Source organism: Musca autumnalis, unplaced genomic scaffold (genome assembly GCF_047663935.1).
Source record: "Musca autumnalis isolate F117 unplaced genomic scaffold, ASM4766393v1 scaffold_1, whole genome shotgun sequence".
Taxonomy (NCBI): domain Eukaryota; kingdom Metazoa; phylum Arthropoda; class Insecta; order Diptera; family Muscidae; genus Musca; species Musca autumnalis.
The window spans coordinates 66,422,988-66,446,623 of NW_027411644.1; the positions used below are offsets into that span (position 1 = coordinate 66,422,988).

Consider the following 23,636-nt stretch of genomic DNA (forward strand, 5'->3'; position numbering starts at 1 on the left):
GAGGGCCTTACCACGCCTTCTATAGGTACTTGAAGGCCTTACCACGCCTTCTATTGCCAATAGAAGACTTTACCACGCCTTCTGTTGCCAGTAGAAGGCCTTACCACGCCTTCTATTGCCAATATAAGGCCTTAACACACTTTCTATTGGTACTAGAGGGCCTTATCACGTCTTCTATTGGTACTAGAAGGCCTTGCCACGCCTTCTATTGCCAATAGAAAGCTTTTCCACGGCTTCTATTGGTAATAGAAGGCCTTACCACGCCTTCTATTGGTACTAGAAGGCCTTGCCAAGCCTTCTATTGGTACTAGAAGGCCTTCCACGCCTTCTATTGCCAATAGAAGACTTTACCACGCCTTCTGTTGCCAGTAGAAGGCCTTACCACGCCTTCTATTGGTACTAGAAGACCTTACCACGCCTTCTATTGCCAATAGAAGCCTTACCACGCCTTCTATTGCCAATAGAAAGCCTTACCACGCCTTCTATTGGTAATAGAAGGCCTTACCACGCCTTCTATTGGTACTAGAAGTCCTTACCACGCCTTCTATTGCCAATAGAGGGCCTTACCACACCTTCTATTGTCACCTTCTATTGGCCTTACCACGCCTTCTATTGCCAATAGAAAGCCTTACCAAGCCTTCTATTGCCAATAGAAAGCCTTACCACGCCTTCTATTGGTACTCACGTCTTCTATTGCCAATAGAAAGCCTTACCACGCCTTCTATTGCCAGTAGAAAGCCTTACCACGCCTTCTATTGCCAGTAGAAGGCCTTACCACGCGTTATATTGCCAGTAGACGGCCTTACCCCGCCTTCTATTGCCAGCAGAAGGCATTACCACGCCTTCTATTGCCAATAGAAAGCCTTAACACGCCTTTTATTGCCAAAAGAGGAATTTACCACGCCTTCTATTGGTTATATAAGGCCTTACCACGCCTTCTATTGGTACTAGAAGCCCTTACCATGCCTTCTATTGGTTATATAAGGCCTTACCACGCCTTCTATTGGTACTAGAATCCCTTACCACGCCTTCTATTGCCAATAGAAAACCTTACCACGCCTTCTATTGCCAATAGATGGCCTTACCACGCCTTCTATTGCCAATAGAAGGCCTTACCACGCCTTCTATTGCCAATAGAAGGCCTTTCCACGCCCTCTATTGCCAATAGAAGCCTTACCACGCCTTCTATTGCCAATAGAAAGCCTTACCACGCCTTCTATTGGTAATAGAAGGCCTTACCACGCCTTCTATTGGTACTAGAAGCCCTTACCACGCCTTCTATTGCCAATAGAGGGCCTTACCACACCTTCTATTGCCAATAGAAAGCCTTACCACGCCTTCTATTGCCAATAGAGGGCCTTACCACACCTTCTATTGCCAATAGAAAGCCTTACCACGCCTTCTATTGCCAATAGAGGGCCTTACCACACCTTCTATTGCCAATAGAAAGCCTTACCACGCCTTCTATTGCCAATAGAAAGGCTTACCACGCCTTCTATTGCCAATAGAAAGGCTTACCACGCCTTCTATTGCCAATAGAAAGGCTTACCACGCCTTCTATTGCCAATAGAAAGCCTTACCACGCCTTCTATTGCCAGTAGAAGGCCTTAACACGCCTTCTATTGGTACTCACGTCTTCTATTGCCAATTGAAGGCCCTACCACGCCTTCTATTGCCAATAGAAGCCCTTCCACGCCTTCTATTGGTACTAGAAGGCCTTAGCACGTCTTCTATTGGCAATAGCGGGCCTCACCACACCTTCTATTGCCAGTAGAAGGCCTTACCACACCTTCTATTGCCAGTAGAAGGCCTTACCACGCCTTCTATTGCCAGTAGAAGGCCTTACCACGCGTTATATTGCCAGTAGACGGCCTTACCACGCCTTCTATTGCCAGCAGAAGGCATTACCACGCCTTCTATTGCCAATAGAAAGCCTTAACACGCCTTTTATTGCCAAAAGAGGAATTTACCACGCCTTCTATTGCCAGTAGATGGCCTTACCACGCCTTCTATTGCCAATAGAAGGCCTTACCACGCCTTCTATTGGTACTAGAACGCCTTATCACGCCTTCTATTGCCAATAGAAAACTTTACCATGCCTTCTATTGCCAGTAGAAGGCCTTACCATGCCTTCTATTGCCAGTAAAAGGCCTTACCACGCCTTCTATTGCCAGTAGAAGGCCTTACCATGCCTTCTATTGCCAGTTGAAGGCCTTACCACGCCTTCTATTGCCAGTAGAAGGCCTTACCACGCCTTCTATTGCCAATAGAAGACTATACCACGCCTTCTATTGTCAGTACAAGGCCTTACCACGCATTCTCTAGACTAATGAATCCTATAGACAAAGATATTGTAGTGTGCTTCTTTTTTGTAGGTGTCGCCCTTACGGAAACTGCTTAATCTTTTCATCTATTGGCAATTGAAGGCATTACCACTCCTATTGGCAATAGAAGGTCCTATCATGGCAATAGAAAACCTTAACACATTTTTTCAGAACAATATTCTTTAAAAATACTCGTTGTGAGGCCTGCCATCCCTCAAAAAATATTCTTTAAAAAATAATCCACATTTTGAGGCCAGCGATCCTTCAAAAAATATTCTTTAAAAAACCACGTTTTGAGGTCTGACATACCCTCAAAAATCTTTTAAGAAAATCCACGTTTTGAGGTCTGCGATCCTTCAAAAAATCCGCGTTTTGGGGTCAGCTGATTTCTTTTAAAAATCCACGTTTTGTGTTTCGCCGATCCCTCAAAAAATATTCTTTAAAAAATCCACGTTTTAAGATCTACTAATCACCAAAAGATCTTTAAAAATCCAAGATTTGTGGCCTGCTGCTTCCTTAAAATTTTAATTAAAAATATCTCCATAATTCTCCCCATATCACCCTCGTATCATGGCTATTTGTTACCCTTACAAAATATTTCTCTCTACCCGCATGATCAGTCAGCTCAAATAAAATACACAATTACTTTCGTTGCCTGTTAAAGTGTTTACATACAAATCGTTTATGCCAAAAACTTGAGGCATGCCATGATGGCCGCAATTCTATAAAATTTTTTGCCTATAATAGACGTTAAATATGTTCATCTGTTTGTCTGTCTGTCTGTCCGACCATTATTCCCCTAAGACAACATGGAGTAAGTGTGTGTATATTGCTGCTGCTGCCCTAGCCACCATCGTCTTCACCAATTTGTTTATATTTTATTCATTGTTCAGTAGATATCAGATGAGGATGAAGATGAAGATCAGTCAGCCAGCGGGCAGGGGCATTTCACTTGTTATTGTTGAGTATTTACTCGTCTTTTGTTGCTTTTCTTCTTGTTGTTGTTGTCAGTTGATTGGTTCGATGAATTAATCAGAAAAAATATACGCACACATAAATAAATATATTTCTGCTTGTTGCTTTTAATATTTATTTAAAATATGTATCTGAGATCTCGACACACATTAACTTACCCCAAGATAGACATACAGACAGACAGATAGCAGCAACAACAACCGAGTGGTGTTAAGTATTTTTCCCTCTTTCCCTCGATCAGGGTAATCGATTTTTGGAATATTTCCAAAAAAATATTATTTTTGTTTTATTTGTTTTGAAATTAAATAAATTAGAAATGGATGAATGGAAGCAATTTTGAACATGGGTTTTTATGATTGAACAACAACAACGACAAAAACATTTGTTGTGTTTCTCAAAATTTGTTGTGGAAGTGGGGTGTTGTGCTGTTTTATTTGCAGGACAGTGGGGGGAAACAGCTGAGCATTAATGGAAGCTGCTAAGATATCATAATGTGGAAAAAAATTATTATTTAGTTTATCTGGTCAAAAGGTCAGGGTCATATTTGTCAGCAGCAATTCCGTCGAAGATCATTTAAATTAAATTTTTTGTAATTATTAATTGGGCGCCACATTGGGCACTAAGCGAAATATTTACAAATATTGAAGGAATTATTTGTCTACTTCCTCCCAACAGTAACTCATTGTGCTGGTTTAAGATACGATTTTCACATGAGCTTGTAAACTGTGTTAATTGGGCGCCACTTTACCCTAAAACAGACAATATTTACATGAAGAAAAACTAGTGTTGAAAAAATCAGCAGATTAAGAAATATTAGAATAGAAATACTATTACTAATATTTGTTAAAATTAGATAAGAAAGTACGTGCCTCTTTGAAATCCTTCAAATGTGTCCCTCAAAAACGATTATCTAAAAATATCCACGTTTTGTGGCCTCCGGAAATCCCAAAAAATATTCTATAAAAATCCACGTTTTGTGGCCTCCGGAAATCTCAAAAATATTCTATAAAAAATCCACGTTTTGTGGCCTCCGGAAATCTCAAAAATATTCTATAAAAAATCCACGTTTTGTGGCCTCATTAGACCTCAAAAATATTCTATAAAAAATCCACGTTTTGTGGCCTCATTAGACCTCAAAAATATTCTTTAAAAAATCCACGTTTTGTGGCCTCATTAGACCTCAAAAATATTCTTTAAAAAACCTCTTGAAACCTCAAAAATATTCTTTAAAAAATCCACGTTTTGTGGCCTCATTAGACCTCAAAAATATTCTTTAAAAAATCCACGTTTTGTGGCCTCATTAGACCTCAAAAATATTCTTTAAAAAATCCACGTTTTGTGGCCTCATTAGACCTCAAAAATATTCTTTAAAAAACCTCTTGAAACCTCAAAAATATTCTTTAAAAAATCCACGTTTTGTGGCCTCATTAGACCTCAAAAATATTCTTTAAAAAATCCACGTTTTGTGGCCTCATTAGACCTCAAAAATATTCTTTAAAAAACCTCTTGAAACCTCAAAAATATTCTTTAAAAAATCCACGTTTTGTGGCCTCATTAGACCTCAAAAATATTCTTTAAAAAACCTCTTGAAACCTCAAAAATATTCTTTAAAAAATCCACGTTTTGTGGCCTCATTAGACCTCAAAAATATTCTTTAAAAAACCTCTTGAAACCTCAAAAATATTCTTTAAAAAATCCACGTTTTGTGGCCTCATTAGACCTCAAAAATATTCTTTAAAAAACCTCTTGAAACCTCAAAAATATTCTTTAAAAAATCCACGTTTTGCGGCCTTCTGAAACCTCAAAAATATTCTTTAAAAAATCCACGTTTTGCGGCCTTCTGAAACCTCAAAAATATTCTTTAAAAAATCCACGTTTTGCGGCCTTCTGAAACCTCAAAAATATTCTTTAAAAAATCCACGTTTTGCGGCCTTCTGAAACCTCAAAAATATTCTTTAAAAAATCCACGTTTTGCGGCCTTCTGAAACCTCAAAAATATTCTTTAAAAAATCCACGTTTTGCGGCCTTCTGAAACCTCAAAAATATTCTTTAAAAAATCCACGTTTTGCGGCCTTCTGAAACCTCAAAAATATTCTTTAAAAAATCCACGTTTTGCGGCCTTCTGAAACCTCAAAAATATTCTTTAAAAAATCCACGTTTTGCGGCCTTCTGAAACCTCAAAAATATTCTTTAAAAAATCCACGTTTTGCGGCCTTCTGAAACCTCAAAAATATTCTTTAAAAAATCCACGTTTTGCGGCCTTCTGAAACCTCAAAAATATTCTTTAAAAAATCCACGTTTTGCGGCCTTCTGAAACCTCAAAAATATTCTTTAAAAAATCCACGTTTTGCGGCCTTCTGAAACCTCAAAAATATTCTTTAAAAAATCCACGTTTTGCGGCCTTCTGAAACCTCAAAAATATTCTTTAAAAAATCCACGTTTTGCGGCCTTCTGAAACCTCAAAAATATTCTTTAAAAAATCCACGTTTTGCGGCCTTCTGAAACCTCAAAAATATTCTTTAAAAAATCCACGTTTTGCGGCCTTCTGAAACCTCAAAAATATTCTTTAAAAAATCCACGTTTTGCGGCCTTCTGAAACCTCAAAAATATTCTTTAAAAAATCCACGTTTTGCGGCCTTCTGAAACCTCAAAAATATTCTTTAAAAAATCCACGTTTTGCGGCCTTCTGAAACCTCAAAAATATTCTTTAAAAAATCCACGTTTTGCGGCCTTCTGAAACCTCAAAAATATTCTTTAAAAAATCCACGTTTTGCGGCCTTCTGAAACCTCAAAAATATTCTTTAAAAAATCCACGTTTTGCGGCCTTCTGAAACCTCAAAAATATTCTTTAAAAAAATCCACGTTTTGCGGCCTTCTGAAACCTCAAAAATATTCTTTAAAAAATCCACGTTTTGCGGCCTTCTGAAACCTCAAAAATATTCTTTAAAAAATCCACGTTTTGCGGCCTTCTGAAACATCAAAAATATTCTTTAAAAAATCCACGTTTTGCGGCCTTCTGAAACATCAAAAATATTCTTTAAAAAATCCACGTTTTGCGGCCTTCTGAAACCTCAAAAATATTCTTTAAAAAATCCACGTTTTGCGGCCTTCTGAAACCTCAAAAATATTCTTTAAAAAATCCACGTTTTGCGGCCTTCTGAAACCTCAAAAATATTCTTTAAAAAATCCACGTTTTGCGGCCTTCTGAAACCTCAAAAATATTCTTTAAAAAATCCACGTTTTGCGGCCTTCTGAAACCTCAAAAATATTCTTTAAAAAATCCACGTTTTGCGGCCTTCTGAAACCTCAAAAATATTCTTTAAAAAATCCACGTTTTGCGGCCTTCTGAAACCTCAAAAATATTCTTTAAAAAATCCACGTTTTGCGGCCTTCTGAAACCTCAAAAATATTCTTTAAAAAATCCACGTTTTGCGGCCTTCTGAAACCTCAAAAATATTCTTTAAAAAATCCACGTTTTGCGGCCTTCTGAAACCTCAAAAATATTCTTTAAAAAATCCACGTTTTGCGGCCTTCTGAAACCTCAAAAATATTCTTTAAAAAATCCACGTTTTGCGGCCTTCTGAAACCTCAAAAATATTCTTTAAAAAATCCACGTTTGCGGCCTTCTGAAACCTCAAAAATATTCTTTAAAAAATCCACGTTTTGCGGCCTTCTGAAACCTCAAAAATATTCTTTAAAAATCCACGTTTTGCGGCCTTCTGAAACCTCAAAAATATTCTTTAAAAAATCCACGTTTTGCGGCCTTCTGAAACCTCAAAAATATTCTTTAAAAAATCCACGTTTTGCGGCCTTCTGAAACCTCAAAAATATTCTTTAAAAAATCCACGTTTTGCGGCCTTCTGAAACCTCAAAAATATTCTTTAAAAAATCCACGTTTTGCGGCCTTCTGAAACCTCAAAAATATTCTTTAAAAAATCCACGTTTTGCGGCCTTCTGAAACCTCAAAAATATTCTTTAAAAAATCCACGTTTTGCGGCCTTCTGAAACCTCAAAAATATTCTTTAAAAAATCCACGTTTTGCGGCCTTCTGAAACCTCAAAAATATTCTTTAAAAAATCCACGTTTTGCGGCCTTCTGAAACCTCAAAAATATTCTTTAAAAAATCCACGTTTTGCGGCCTTCTGAAACCTCAAAAATATTCTTTAAAAAATCCACGTTTTGCGGCCTTCTGAAACCTCAAAAATATTCTTTAAAAAATCCACGTTTTGCGGCCTTCTGAAACCTCAAAAATATTCTTTAAAAAATCCACGTTTTGCGGCCTTCTGAAACCTCAAAAATATTCTTTAAAAAATCCACGTTTTGCGGCCTTCTGAAACCTCAAAAATATTCTTTAAAAAATCCACGTTTTGCGGCCTTCTGAAACCTCAAAAATATTCTTTAAAAAATCCACGTTTTGCGGCCTTCTGAAACCTCAAAAATATTCTTTAAAAAATCCACGTTTTGCGGCCTTCTGAAACCTCAAAAATATTCTTTAAAAAATCCACGTTTTGCGGCCTTCTGAAACCTCAAAAATATTCTTTAAAAAATCCACGTTTTGCGGCCTTCTGAAACCTCAAAAATATTCTTTAAAAAATCCACGTTTTGCGGCCTTCTGAAACCTCAAAAATATTCTTTAAAAAATCCACGTTTTGCGGCCTTCTGAAACCTCAAAAATATTCTTTAAAAAATCCACGTTTTGCGGCCTTCTGAAACCTCAAAAATATTCTTTAAAAAATCCACGTTTTGCGGCCTTCTGAAACCTCAAAAATATTCTTTAAAAAATCCACGTTTTGCGGCCTTCTGAAACCTCAAAAATATTCTTTAAAAAATCCACGTTTTGCGGCCTTCTGAAACCTCAAAAATATTCTTTAAAAAATCCACGTTTTGCGGCCTTCTGAAACCTCAAAAATATTCTTTAAAAAATCCACGTTTTGCGGCCTTCTGAAACCTCAAAAATATTCTTTAAAAAATCCACGTTTTGCGGCCTTCTGAAACCTCAAAAATATTCTTTAAAAAATCCACGTTTTGCGGCCTTCTGAAACCTCAAAAATATTCTTTAAAAAAATCCACGTTTTGCGGCCTTCTGAAACCTCAAAAATATTCTTTAAAAAATCCACGTTTTGCGGCCTTCTGAAACCTCAAAAATATTCTTTAAAAAATCCACGTTTTGCGGCCTTCTGAAACCTCAAAAATATTCTTTAAAAAATCCACGTTTTGCGGCCTTCTGAAACCTCAAAAATATTCTTTAAAAAATCCACGTTTTGCGGCCTTCTGAAACCTCAAAAATATTCTTTAAAAAATCCACGTTTTGCGGCCTTCTGAAACCTCAAAAATATTCTTTAAAAAATCCACGTTTTGCGGCCTTCTGAAACCTCAAAAATATTCTTTAAAAAATCCACGTTTTGCGGCCTTCTGAAACCTCAAAAATATTCTTTAAAAAATCCACGTTTTGCGGCCTTCTGAAACCTCAAAAATATTCTTTAAAAAATCCACGTTTTGCGGCCTTCTGAAACCTCAAAAATATTCTTTAAAAAATCCACGTTTTGCGGCCTTCTGAAACCTCAAAAATATTCTTTAAAAAATCCACGTTTTGCGGCCTTCTGAAACCTCAAAAATATTCTTTAAAAAATCCACGTTTTGCGGCCTTCTGAAACCTCAAAAATATTCTTTAAAAAATCCACGTTTTGCGGCCTTCTGAAACCTCAAAAATATTCTTTAAAAAATCCACGTTTTGCGGCCTTCTGAAACCTCAAAAATATTCTTTAAAAAATCCACGTTTTGCGGCCTTCTGAAACCTCAAAAATATTCTTTAAAAAAACCACGTTTTGCGGCCTTCTGAAACCTCAAAAATATTCTTTAAAAAATCCACGTTTTGCGGCCTTCTGAAACCTCAAAAATATTCTTTAAAAAATCCACGTTTTGCGGCCTTCTGAAACCTCAAAAATATTCTTTAAAAAATCCACGTTTTGCGGCCTTCTGAAACCTCAAAAATATTCTTTAAAAAATCCACGTTTTGCGGCCTTCTGAAACCTCAAAAATATTCTTTAAAAAATCCACGTTTTGCGGCCTTCTGAAACCTCAAAAATATTCTTTAAAAAATCCACGTTTTGCGGCCTTCTGAAACCTCAAAAATATTCTTTAAAAAATCCACGTTTTGCGGCCTTCTGAAACCTCAAAAATATTCTTTAAAAAATCCACGTTTTGCGGCCTTCTGAAACCTCAAAAATATTCTTTAAAAAATCCACGTTTTGCGGCCTTCTGAAACCTCAAAAATATTCTTTAAAAAATCCACGTTTTGCGGCCTTCTGAAACCTCAAAAATATTCTTTAAAAAATCCACGTTTTGCGGCCTTCTGAAACCTCAAAAATATTCTTTAAAAAATCCACGTTTTGCGGCCTTCTGAAACCTCAAAAATATTCTTTAAAAAATCCACGTTTTGCGGCCTTCTGAAACCTCAAAAATATTCTTTAAAAAATCCACGTTTTGCGGCCTTCTGAAACCTCAAAAATATTCTTTAAAAAATCCACGTTTTGCGGCCTTCTGAAACCTCAAAAATATTCTTTAAAAAATCCACGTTTTGCGGCCTTCTGAAACCTCAAAAATATTCTTTAAAAAATCCACGTTTTGCGGCCTTCTGAAACCTCAAAAATATTCTTTAAAAAATCCACGTTTTGCGGCCTTCTGAAACCTCAAAAATATTCTTTAAAAAATCCACGTTTTGCGGCCTTCTGAAACCTCAAAAATATTCTTTAAAAAATCCACGTTTTGCGGCCTTCTGAAACCTCAAAAATATTCTTTAAAAAATCCACGTTTTGCGGCCTTCTGAAACCTCAAAAATATTCTTTAAAAAATCCACGTTTTGCGGCCTTCTGAAACCTCAAAAATATTCTTTAAAAAATCCACGTTTTGCGGCCTTCTGAAACCTCAAAAATATTCTTTAAAAAATCCACGTTTTGCGGCCTTCTGAAACCTCAAAAATATTCTTTAAAAAATCCACGTTTTGCGGCCTTCTGAAACCTCAAAAATATTCTTTAAAAAATCCACGTTTTGCGGCCTTCTGAAACCTCAAAAATATTCTTTAAAAAATCCACGTTTTGCGGCCTTCTGAAACCTCAAAAATATTCTTTAAAAAATCCACGTTTTGCGGCCTTCTGAAACCTCAAAAATATTCTTTAAAAAATCCACGTTTTGCGGCCTTCTGAAACCTCAAAAATATTCTTTAAAAAATCCACGTTTTGCGGCCTTCTGAAACCTCAAAAATATTCTTTAAAAAATCCACGTTTTGCGGCCTTCTGAAACCTCAAAAATATTCTTTAAAAAATCCACGTTTTGCGGCCTTCTGAAACCTCAAAAATATTCTTTAAAAAATCCACGTTTTGCGGCCTTCTGAAACCTCAAAAATATTCTTTAAAAAATCCACGTTTTGCGGCCTTCTGAAACCTCAAAAATATTCTTTAAAAAATCCACGTTTTGCGGCCTTCTGAAACCTCAAAAATATTCTTTAAAAAATCAACGTTTTGCGGCCTTCTGAAACCTCAAAAATATTCTTTAAAAAATCCACGTTTTGCGGCCTTCTGAAACCTCAAAAATATTCTTTAAAAAATCCACGTTTTGCGGCCTTCTGAAACCTCAAAAATATTCTTTAAAAAATCCACATTTCTGCGGCCTCCTGCAACCTCAAAAATATTCTTAAAAAAATCCAAAATCTCCTGAAACCCCAAAACCATTGTTTGAAAAAATCCACGTTTTGAGGCCTATTGAGACCTCAAAACTATGCTTTAAAAAATCGTCAAATCTCTTAATTTGTTCTCATTTCAGAATTTGGTCCTTCGAGACCATAATTTTATTTTTGATTTCTCCAAAAACATTAAATTGTCTATAAAGACGTTTACAGTTATTAACGACAGGCAAGAACATGATTATCTGTCTCGATGAACCAAATCTGAACATGAAAACAACGTATGATCAGTTTCGAAGGCTTCGGCTTCTGTTCCCGATAGGATTTGTGTTAAAAACCAGCCAACAAGCGGCCAAATTATAGACAATTGGCTCTTGCCGCATCTAAATTTACGTTACGTTGTTCTCATGTCTGAATTTGGTCATCGGAGATCGTAATCCTGTTCTTGCAATCAAATCTAAACAGTTAGGTTTAAGACGATCATCTGAGATCTTATGTAGACTCAGAAAATCTGTAGTGGACTGATATAGATAATAGGAAGTCTCCTTGAAGTCTTCTGTAGACAAGAGAATATCTCGTTTAAGTTTTTTGAGGTTTTCTATAGTCTGAAGATCTGTTGGTACCTTCTATATACAATAGAAGACCTTTTGAATTCCTCTATAAACAGCAGAATACATCCTAAAGGTAAGGTCACATTAGGCAAATATTTGCTCCAGCGACCGGCATTGTGCGCTTACTGAGATCAAGTGAGTGTTAATAATACATTGAATTTATGCTCACTTGCTCTCAGTAAGCGCACACTGCCGGTCGCTGGAGCAAATATTTGCCTAATGTAACTCTACCTTTAGATGTGCCATAGAATTATTTTATAGACAACAAAAGACCCTTTGTGATTTTCCATAAGACCAATATAAGACCTCTACAGAAGACAACTAAGGACAATATAAGACCTCTTCAGACAAGAAAAGCCCTCATGAAATCTTCTATAGACAACAGAAGACTTCTTGAGTGCTTCTAATGGCAAAAAGAAACCTCTATGTCTGGTCAAGACAACAGTAGATCTCTTGTGGTCATCTATAGTTTACAGAAGACCTATTCAAGTTTTCTATAGAAAATAAAGGTCCTTCTTAAGTACTCTAAGAACAAAAAAGACCTCCAGAGGACTTCTATAGACAGCGGGAGTAGTCTTGTAATCGTTTAAAGACAGCAGATGCCTTCCTAAGACAGCAGAAGACCTCTTGATGTCATCTGTGTACAATATAGGGCTTATTAGGTTATTCTATATACATCGTAAGAGTTCTTGAGGTCTTTTGAGGTAGCAGAAAAGCTCTTGAGGCTTTCTATACACAGAAAATCTAAGGAAGTCTTCAGTAGACAGCATAAGGCCTCTGAAAATTTGAAAGGCTAACATAAGACCTCCTAACGTCTTGTATAAACAATTTAAGACATCTCGCGATATTCTATAGACAATATAAGAGCTTTTCAGATATTCGGTAGGCAGCAGAATACTTATTGAGGCCTTCTAAAGACAGCAGAAGACTTCTTAAGGTCTTCAATTGGCACCAGAAGATCTCAAGCTATGCTTGATAGGCAACAGTAGAGCTCTTGGATCTATGACCAGAAAACCCCTGAAGTTACATTTGGACATTTTACGACAGCTTGAGATATTCTAAAGACAATATTTGACCTTTTAAAGTGTTCTATAGCCATCAGAAGACCTATGAAACCTTTAATAGGCAAAAATAACTTTTGAGTATTCCTACAGTCAGAAGTACTTTTGAGGACATCTATAGATAATATAATACCTCTTGGATACTTCTGTAGACATCATAAGACCTCTTAAGGTCTTCTTGAGATTTTCTATACGCAGAAGACCTCTTAAAAGATTTCTATATACAGCAAAATAATTCTTGAAGTCTTCTGTAAACAGCAGAATCCCACTTTAAGGCTTCTTTAGGCATGGAAAGAACGGTTATGGTCTTCTATAGCTACCAAAATACCTCTCGACTTGTTCTACAAAACATCAGAAGAGCTCTTAAAGTTTTATCGAGCCAAAAAACCCTCTTGTGGTCTTATATTTACAACAAAAGACCTCGTGATGACTTCTATAGTTTACCAAAGACCTATTAAGATCTTCTATTGATGACGGAAGACCTCATGAAGTATTCTACAAACATACGAAGAGCTCTTGAGGTCTTCTAAAGTTAACAGAAGACTCCTCAAACTCTTATGTAGAAAATAGAGAACGTTTTCTCGAGCGAGAATACCTATTGATGACTTTTATAGAGAAGGATAGATCTCCTGAAGTTTTCTATAGTTGAGGGAAGACCCCATGAGGACTTCTACTAAATCTTCTACAAACATCAGAAGAGCTTTTGATGTCTTTGAAAGCTGACAGAAAGTACTTAAAGTCTCTATAGACAAACAAGATTTCATAGGGGTTTCTCGACCAAATGGAAATCTTGACGTCTTCCATCGACGCCATAAGACCGTTTGAGGCCTTTGTTACTATATATAACACCTCTTGAGGTTTTTTATGGTTTACAGAAGCCCTCCTGAAGTCTTCTACAAACATAAGAAGATCTCTTAAGGTTTCTTCGATCCAAAATACCTCCTTAGGGCGCTCTTGATGGCTTCGAAAGGTAACATGAGGTCTTCTGTAGATAATAGCAAATCCTTTGAAGTCTTCTTGATGTATTTTAAAGTAAATTGAAGACTTCTTGAAGTCTCTATAGACAAGAGAACATTTATTGAAGTTTTCTCGAGTCAGAGATGTCTTTCATAGACGCTTAAGGACTTCTTTTATTTACAAAAGACCTCTTAAGGTCATTTACAGCCAACAGGAGGTATCTTGGTATATTTTTAAAACAGCAGAGAACCTCACAGAGTATTCTACATCTGGAGGTCTTCTATAAATCTTGAAGTCTTATTCCAGGCTATCGTATGTCTTCATACGATGATCGTAATGTCTTTCGGGGAATTTTGGGAATCAATGATCATGAATGAGCTTGCTTATCAGCTCGAAGGACCAAATCTAAAAATGAATTAATGAAGTCGATAAAGCCACGTACATAGAAAAATTTAAATGACTTTTAACTCATTACAATTTTTGTAAAATTTAACATGAATTATCATGAATAAGATTATCAGGGCTCGAAGGACCAAACAAAACATTTCCTATCACGTTAAAATTAATTCCAATGCCAAGAAGATATGCCGTATGCTAAGGAGAGGAGTAGGCAATGGACAACAGAGATATTCAAAAATGGTTTTCTTTGTAAAAGAATATCTTTTTAGGGTCTTTAGGGAAAATTCTGACTTGTTCTAAAGGTAAGAGAAGGCCTCAATAGAAAGCAAAAGACATCTTAATGTTGTCTGTAGTTAACTAAAAACCTGTTAAAGTATTCTATAGGCAATATAAGACTTCTTAAAGTTGTTTGGAACCAGAAGACTTCTTGACGTCTTCTACAGACACCCAAAAATCTCATGAGATATTCTAATGTTAGGAGAATACTTCTTAAAGGCTTATATAGACAATTGAGTTGAAAGAAGACCTCTATAGGTCTTCTATAGACAGCATAAGACCTCTTCAAATCTTTTATAGACAACAGGTGACTTCTTAAGATTTTCAGTACCCAGAAGATCTTCTGAAGTCATACGTCCATTAAGATAAATTCGAAGAATAGCGAAGATACAAATTACTCTAGCGAAGACACAAATCGCTGTGTAAACGCTTTTGCTAACAGCGCGTTAGCAGAGCACTGTTAAAATTAACAGATCTATTCTTATTTGTAAAAAATATCTTTTTTAGGGTCTTTAAGGAAAATTCTGACGTGTTCTAAAGGCAAGAGAAGGCCTCAATAGAAAGCAAAAGATCTCTTAAGGTGGTCTGTTGTTAACTGAAGACCTGTTAAAGTATTCTATAGGCAATATAAGACCTCTTAAAGTGGTTTGGAATCAGAAAGAGGTCTTCTGGTCTTCTACAGACACCCAAAAATCTCATGAGATCTTGCAAAGTTGGAAGAAGACTTCGAAAAGGCTATAGGACACCTATATAAGGTTTTGTAGAGTCAGAAGACATCTTGAGGTTTCATATAGACCGTCTAATACCTTTAGAGTTCACTATAGACATTTTAAGACCTCTAAAGGCAAGAGAAGGTCTTAATGGAAAGCAAAAGACCTCTTAATGTCGTCTGTAGTTAACTGAAGACATGTAAAAGTATTCTATAGGCGAAATAAGACCTCTTAAAGTTTTTTGGAACTAAAAGACCTCTTGACGTCTTCTACAGACACCGGAAAATCTCATGAGATATTCTAATGTTAGGAGAAGACTTCTTAAAAGCTTATATAGACAATTTAGTTGAAAGAAGAGCTCTATAGGTCTTCTATAGACATCATAAGACCTCTTCAAATCTTTTATAGACAACAGGTGACCTCTTGAGATTTTCTGTACCCAGAAGATCTTCTGAAGTCATATGTTCATTAAAGTAAATTCGTATTTAATTAGCGAAGATACAAATCACTCTAGCGAGGACACAAATCACTCTAGCGGAGACATAAATCGTTCTGTAAACGCTTTTGCTAAGAGCGCGTTAGCAGAGCACTGTTAAAATTTATGTTCTTTGTAAAAGAATATCTTTTTTAGGGTCTTTAGGGAAAATTCTGACGTGTTTTAAAGGCAAGAGATGGCCTCAATAGAAAGCAAAAGACCTCTTAAGGAAAACTAAAAACTGTTAAAGTATTCTATAGGCAATATAAGACCATTTAAAGTTGTTTGGAACCAGAAGACCTCTTGACCCCTTCTACAGACACCCAAAAATCTCATGAGATCTTGCAAAGTTAGAAGAAGACTTCAAAAAAGCTATAGAGCACCTATATAAGGTTTTCTAGAATCAGAAGACATCTTGAGGTTTCATTTAGACCGTTTAAACCTTTTGAGTTCACTATAGATATTGTAAGACCTTTTGACGTGTTCTAAAGGCAAGAAAAGGTCTTAATACAAAGCAAAAGACCTCTTAATGTCGTCTGTAGTTAACTGAAGACTTGTAAAAGTATTCTATAGGCGATATAATACCTATTGAAGTTTTTTTTTAACTAAAAGACCTCTTGACGTCTTCTACAGACACCCGAAAATCTCATGAGATATTCTAATGTTAGGAGAAGACTTCTTAAAGGCTTATATAGGCAATTGAGTTGAAAGAAGACCTCTATAGGTCTTCTATAGACATCATAAGACCTCTTCAAAACTTTTATAGACAACCTCTTGAGGTTTTCAGTAACCAGATGATCTTCTGAAGTCATATGTCCATTAAGATAAATTCGTATTTAATTGGCGAAGACACAAATCACTCTAGCGAAGACACAAAGCGCTCTGTAAACGCTTTTGCTAACAGCGTGTTAGCAGAGCACTGTTAAAATTAACAGAGCTATTCAAAAATGGTTTTCTTTGTAAAAGAATATCTTTTTTATGGTCTTTAAGGAAAATTCTTACGTCTGTAGTTAAATGAAAAGTTGTTTGGAACCAGAAACCTTCTTGACGTCTTCTCCAGACACCCAAAAATCTCATGAGATATTGCAAAGTTAGAAGAAGACTTCAAAGAGACTATAGAACACCTATATAAGGTTTTCTAGAGGCTGAAGACATCTTGAGGTTTAATACCTTTTGAGTTCACTATAGACATTGTAAGACGTCTTGACGTGTTCTAAAGTCAAGCGTAGGTCTTAAAACAAAACAAAAGACCTCTTAATACCGTCTGCAGTTAACTGAAGACTTGTAAAAGTATTTTATAGGCCATATAAGACCTCTTGAAGTTTTCTGCAACTAAAAGACCTCTTGACGTCTTCTACAGACACCCGAAAATCTCATGAGATATCTTATATAGATAATTAAAATTTTCTCGAACCAGAAAACCTCCTGCAGGCTTTTATAGTCTACGCAAGACTCCTTAAAGTCTTGTGAAGACAAAAGATGACATCTTGACGACTTCTGTAGTTAACAGAAGATCCCTTGAAATATTATGGAAACATCAGAAGAGCTCTTGATGTCTTTTAAGGTTAACAGAAAACATCTTAAAGTCTTTAGAGATAGAAGAACATCTCTCTTTAGGTTTTCTTTAGCCAGAAGACTTACTGACGTCTTCCACAGGCATCATAAGCTATTTTGTGGACTTCTTTAGTTTAAAGAAGACCCACTGAGGCCATGTATGGCCAACAGAGGATCTATTTACATCTTCTGGAGATAACAGAGGACCTTACAGAGCCTTTTATCTCTTGAGGTCATCTCTAAACAACAAATGTCCTCTTGAAATCTTATTCCAGGGTATCGTATGTCTCCATACGATGATCGAAATGTCATTAGCGGCATTTTGGGAATCAATGAGCATGAATGGGCATGCTTGTCAGCTCGAAGGACCAAATTTAAAGATGAATTAATTACGTTAAGTCAAGTTAAGTCTAGTTCCTACAATTATTTAGGTGATATTAAACTCTTTCAAGTCGATAGAACAATTATTTGGAAAAGTTGTGCAAAAAAGTATGACTTTATGTGCTCGAAGGACCAAAAAATTTAAACCATTTTCTATCACGTTAAAATTAATTCCAATGCCAAGAAGAGATACCGTATGCTAAGGATAGGAGCAGGCAATGAGATGCCGCATAAATGAATTTTTTTATTTTGCAAATATTCTAAATTGAAGCTCAATACTAAAGCGAATGGCGAATAAACAAACAACGAATCATAACAAAAAACGGATGATCACAATTTGTGATCGTGGGCAATGAAAAAAAAACCAAGTGAAAATGGAGAGCAGAAGAGTAGGGCAGAGTACATATGAATGAGTAAAATAATAATGATGAACACCACAATAGCTGGCTGGCCAATGCAAAGTTTTCTATATGCACGCACTCCCCAATACTCTTTGCCCTAAATTGGCATAGAATGGAGGTCAATTAGAGAAAAAAATGCGAGACGGGACATTAGAAACGATGGCGCGGCTATGATTAATGAATAAAAAAACCGAACAGCAAACATTTTTCATTTGGAGGAAATTCTATAATGGAAATTCTTTTGAAATTTTATTTTATTGGAATAATTACTGTTTGCATTGGACAAAAAATACAATTCGTTTCGAATTAAAATATAATATAAAATAATAATTATACAACAACAACATGAAAATAATACATTGAATTTGAAATTGTTGGCTGGCTGAACAATTTTCAACCCAGTGGGTGGCTTGTTTTTTCAAAGTCGATACGCAAAATTTTCAGTTTATTGTTAAACGTTGAAACGAACAGATATGTTATAGAACAAAAAAAAAAAAAAACAAGAAAAAGAGGAAGAGAAACAAGTGATTTTTTAAAACGTTTTGAAATTTTAGTAGCCAAAAAATGGCTAAACTTGGCTTGATGGCCTTGATGGTCATGGTGGTAACGAATGCTGTAATTCTTGGGGCCATGGTGGCTGCAGCAGAGGAGGAGGAGCAACAAGTTGTTGGAGAGACTACCATGGTGGCAGAGGAAGATGATGGTGATCTGGAGAGTATAACGGATACCGAGGAGAATCTAGACTCCAAGAATTCAATTAATTCGGCATCCGAAGAGTCCACAGAGCCAACGAATTCGGAAGCAATGCCCAGTTTTGAGAATTTCTATGACGATGATGATTATTTGCCAGGTCTGAGAGAGTATGATGTGGCCCTGCTGGAAGATAATTGCCAGCAAGGAGAATGCCACGACTTCAACTATGACAGTCCCGCCGAAGTGATATATTTTGAAAGGAAACCGGCCATAAGATTCACTTCCAGCAGCACCTATGTTGTTAAGCAGCCACAAAGTTATCCCGTTTTGAAATTTATCAATTCCAAATTTGCCAATTTTCCCTTGAATTTATTTTATTCGTTGAAAATCGAAGAACTTGATATGCGTAATTGTTCCATACAAAATATGAGCTGGGAAAATTTCCTAATGGCCAACAGTCTAACGATACTGCTGCTTTCGTATAATAATCTGCAGGAAATCAAGCCGAGTACCTTTAAAATGGCCGAAAATCTAGCTTTTCTCTTTTTGGATAGCAACCAAATCAGCCAGCTTCACAAGGATTCATTTCAGGATATGAAAAAGCTTTTTATGCTGGATCTACATGATAATCAACTAACTACCCTACCGAAACAGATCTTTAGTTCTCTGGGGGCCCTTCAGGAATTGAATTTGTCCGGCAATCAGTTACGCACAGTTACCAATGAATTATTTATACATAATCCCCGCCTGAGGAGCCTGCATTTGGATCGTAATGAACTGGAAGAAATTGAGGAATATGTACTGCAATCCCAAAAAGATATGGATTTCCTAGATTTGTCCCACAATCCCAAATTAAGCAGTTTGGTAGCCAACATGTATGTCGATCATCTGTGGGTAAGAAATTGTTCCATAAATCGTGTAAACATCTATGGCAAGGTTCACCACGTTGATTTGCAAAAGAATGCCATACTTCAATTGTATTTCTCCCGGCCAGATGCCTTGAGGACAATGCGTTTAAGTGACAATTCCCTGCAGCAAATTTCCTCACTAAGTCAAGCCACCAATTTGGAATATTTTGATGTTTCCAATAATCCCGAATTGAAAACCCTACCGGAATATTGGCAAACTGATTCTCTAGAAACTCTAGATCTTAGCAATACAAGTCTAACCAGCATACCACTGGGCATACTCTCTGCCTCGGAACGTCTAAAGACCTTGAATGTTTCTCACAATCGTCTAACCCACATAGATCCTGATCAATTTCGCTACTTTGAAAATCTCTCTCATTTCTATATTCACGCCAACAAATGGAATTGCTATAGCCTTAAAATTGTGATGGACATGCTAATAAAACCATGGCAAATAAGCTATACACACGATGAATATGATCCCGATTATCCTGGTGAATATATTGAGGGCATAAAGTGTATGTATCGCCTTCAAGATGAGGAAGAAGAGTATCAGGAGTTTTCAGAGAATTCCATAAAGGACATCGTAGTCCTCAATGGTCTCGCTGCCCGCCTTAGTAAGGCTATACAGGAGGATGAGGACATCATGGCTGCAGAGTCTTCCAATGATTCGTCGCAGTACTCCGACCCCAGTGAAGTTGATATTCTGCGTAATGAATTTAAAGCCATTATTGGCATTTATGAACAGAAATTCAAGGTTCTTATGCAAAAAGTGGATGATTTGGATCGTCGCCTTAAGGTCTTTGAACAATTCAATAAAAATCTTTTGCAGCAGATTACCATTACCGTGTAAACGCGTTTGAAGTTCGAGGGATATGGTTTAATTGTGTATTATTTACTTCTTATGTACTTCTATATATATATTTTTGCTTACTTATATACTTAAATGTAGTTTAGTCGTAGTTTTCTATTTTTCCGAACAAATGTTGGTACGATTTACAGAACGCTGTGATGAATATAATAAAGTTCATACCATTTATGTAAAATTTCATTGTTTTTATGAATTATGCAGTATTTTAATGAACCTGGCATATTTGGTGGGGGAAAATGTCTCAGAGACTATTCACTCTATTCTATAGAAAGTAGAATTTGCTATAGAAAGGCGGCTTCTGCAGAAATAAATAAATTAAGTTCATAATATTTATGTAAAACACTTCATTGATTTTATGAATTATTCAGTATTTTATTGAACATGACATATTTGGTGGGGGAAAATGTCTCAGAGACTATTCAATTTGTTCTATAGAAAGTAGAATTTGCCATAGAAAGGGGGCTTCTGCAGATATAAGACCTCATAAATTAGACTTCTGTAGACAGACTTGTGCTTTAGACATCTCCTTCTTTTATATAGATAGACACGTTGGGAAGGGCTTGTCTACGGATAGGAGACCCCTAAAGATGAGACATAACAAAAAGGGGGTTTACATCTACAGAAATAATGGATTTATTTGTGACTAGAAGACCTCATCGATGGATTTTCTACAGATAAAGAAGGGAAAACATGATAAAACAGTCTTGTTCCTATTACATAGTATCTTTTAAAGACCTGTTAAGAAGGGCCTTATCTACAGAACACCCTAATAATAAGCTATAGAATGCTCCTAAAGAGATATAATATCTTTAGAAGATCTAATTTTAAAGGTCTTCCTCCGTCTACAGAAAATCTCTTTATTTATAAAGGTCTGCCAACCATAAAAACCCTTGCAGGGAATCTCCTATCTATAGAATACTTCTTTGTGCAGTCTCCTATCTACAGAACATCCCTTCAAACCTTTAGAAGGCTCATAAGGGTATCTTATATATACAATCTATCCATCCATCTATAGAGGATTCATGTAGGAGGTCTTCTATGCGCAGAAAACCTCTTAAGGAGGTTATCAAAAAATAAAATATTGTCGTAACCTAATAAGAAATATTGTAGCTACAGAATGCTTATAAGGAGATCTTACATCTTTAGAAGATGGTTTTAGCTCGCTAAGATGAGCTACTTTGGTCGAGCGTTCGTCTTGTCCTTTCAACCTGACGATCACGGGGGAAATGAATTCAATGACAGAGAATGGCCCATCATACTTAGGGGCGAGGATGGCTGCGAATTGGTCGATTGCCTTTGACTGTGGGTGTTGTTTCACCAAAACGCGTTCTCCGACAAAAGGTTTCCAAGGACGGCGGCGAAGATTATAGTGCCTACGTTGTTCCTCTGCGGCTCGGCTAAGCTGGTTCCGTACTATTTTAAATACCTCCTGTAGGTCAGATTCTCGTTCCTCCGGTGTCTTCTTTGTGTTTCCCGTACCAAGGACTGCTTCGTCATACAGAGTGGTAGGGAGTCTCGGTTCGCGACATTGAGTAAGACACGCTGGGCTATATCCTGTGGACTCTGAGGTGGCAGTGTTGATAGCCAGGGAGATTTCTGGAAGGAAGTCGTCCCACCTGTTGTGCTTATTTTGGCTTATTTGAGCGATCATTGTTTTGATAGTCCTATTGGCTCTATCAGTAGGGTTTTCTTGTGGACAGTACGGTGCCGTCAATTGGTGATGAACCCCTATCTCTCGCAAGTATTTCTTAAGTACCTTACTGGTGAACTGGCTTCCGTTGTCCGAAATGAGTACCTTCGGTGTACCGAACCGAGCGAGAATTCTCTCCCGAAAAGCCTTAACAGCACCCTCTGCGGTGGCTCTCCTCTGTGGTACCAGCTCAACCCATTTGGAGAAACGATCAAAGAATACCAAGAGCATCGTGTTTCCGTGTTTCGTCCTCGGCAGGGGCCCCACGTAGTCTGTACAAACTGTTACATGGTTCTTCGGGTACAGATACCAGCATCTCCCCCGCGCGTGTCAAATGCGCGTTGGAACGTTGCTGGAGCCGAGTGCAGGCCGAATGGCATTACACACCACTGGTACAATCCTCTACCAGGTACTGTAAATGCCGTGTATTTTCGGCTGGACATCTCCAACGGTATTTGCCAAAACCCGTCGTTACAATAGAAACAAGACCTCCTAAAGTGGTCTTCCATACAAGCAAGACCTCCTAACGTGATGCTCTATAGAAAGAAGACCTCCTAATGTGGTCTTCCATAGAAACAAGACCTCCTAACGTGGTCTTCTATAAAAAGAAGACCTCCTAACGTGTTCTTCTATAGAAAGAAAACCTCTTAAAGTGGTCTTCCATAGAAACAAGACCTCCTAACGTGGTCTTCTATAGAAATGAGACCTCCTAACGTGGTCTAAGACCTCTAAAACTGGTCTTCTATAGAAAGAAGACCTCCTAATGTGGTCTTCCATAAAAAGGAGACCTCCTAAAGTGGTCTTCTATAGAAAGAAAACCTCTTAAAGTGGTCTTCTATAGAAAGAAGGCCTCTTTTATGGTCTTCTATAGAAAGAAGACCTCTTTACGTGGTCTTCTATAGAAAGAAGACCTCTTAACGCGGTCTTCTATAAAAATAAGGCCTCTTAACGTGGTCTTCTATAGAAAGAAGACCTCCTAACATTGTCTATAGAAAGAAGACCTCCTATGGTGGTCTTATATGAAAAGGAGACCTCCCAAAGTGGTCTTCCATAGAAACAAGACCCCCTAGCATGGTCTTCCATAAAAAGGAGACCTCCTAAAGTGGTCTTCTATAGAAAGAAGATCTCCTAACTTGGTCTTCCATAGAAAGAAGTCCTTCTAACATGGTCTTCCATAGAAAGAAGACCTCCTAACATGGTCTTCTATAGAATGAATGCCTCGTAACGTGGTCTTCTATAGAAAGAAAACCTCTTAAAGTGGTCTTCTATAGAAAGAAGGCCTCTTAACGTGGTCTTCTATAGAAAGAAGACCTCTTAACGTGGTCTGCTATAGAAAGAAGGCCTCTTAACGTGGTCTTCTATAGAAAGAAGACCTCCTATCGTAGTTTTCTATAGAAAGAAGACCTCCTAACGTGGTCTTCTATAGAAAGAAGTCCTCCTAACATGGTCTTCCATAGAAAGAATACCTCCTAACATGGTCTTCCATAGAAAGAAGACCTCCTAACGTGGTCTTCTATAGAAAGAAGACCTCCTAACGTGGTCTTCCATAAAAAGGAGACCTACTAAAGTGGTCTTCTATAGAAAGAAAACCTCTTAAATTGGTCTTCTATAAAAAGAAGACCTCCTAATGTGGTCTTTTATAGAAAGAAAACCTCTTAACGAGGTCTTCTAT

General features: G+C 36.9%; 2 protein-coding genes across 4 annotated transcripts in view; both read left to right on the forward strand.

Moving 5' to 3' along the window:
• The window catches only part of SNF4Agamma (SNF4/AMP-activated protein kinase gamma subunit), a 501,567-nt gene that overhangs the window by 66,306 nt on the left and 411,625 nt on the right, over positions 1–23,636 (forward strand). The gene's annotated exons all lie outside the window — the stretch shown is intronic.
• Positions 17,536–20,449, forward strand: LOC141400684 (uncharacterized). Its single transcript, XM_073980064.1, has one exon. It carries the CDS (start codon positions 18,367–18,369, stop codon positions 20,254–20,256), a length of 1,890 nt encoding a protein of 629 aa, XP_073836165.1. The 5' UTR covers positions 17,536–18,366; the 3' UTR covers positions 20,257–20,449.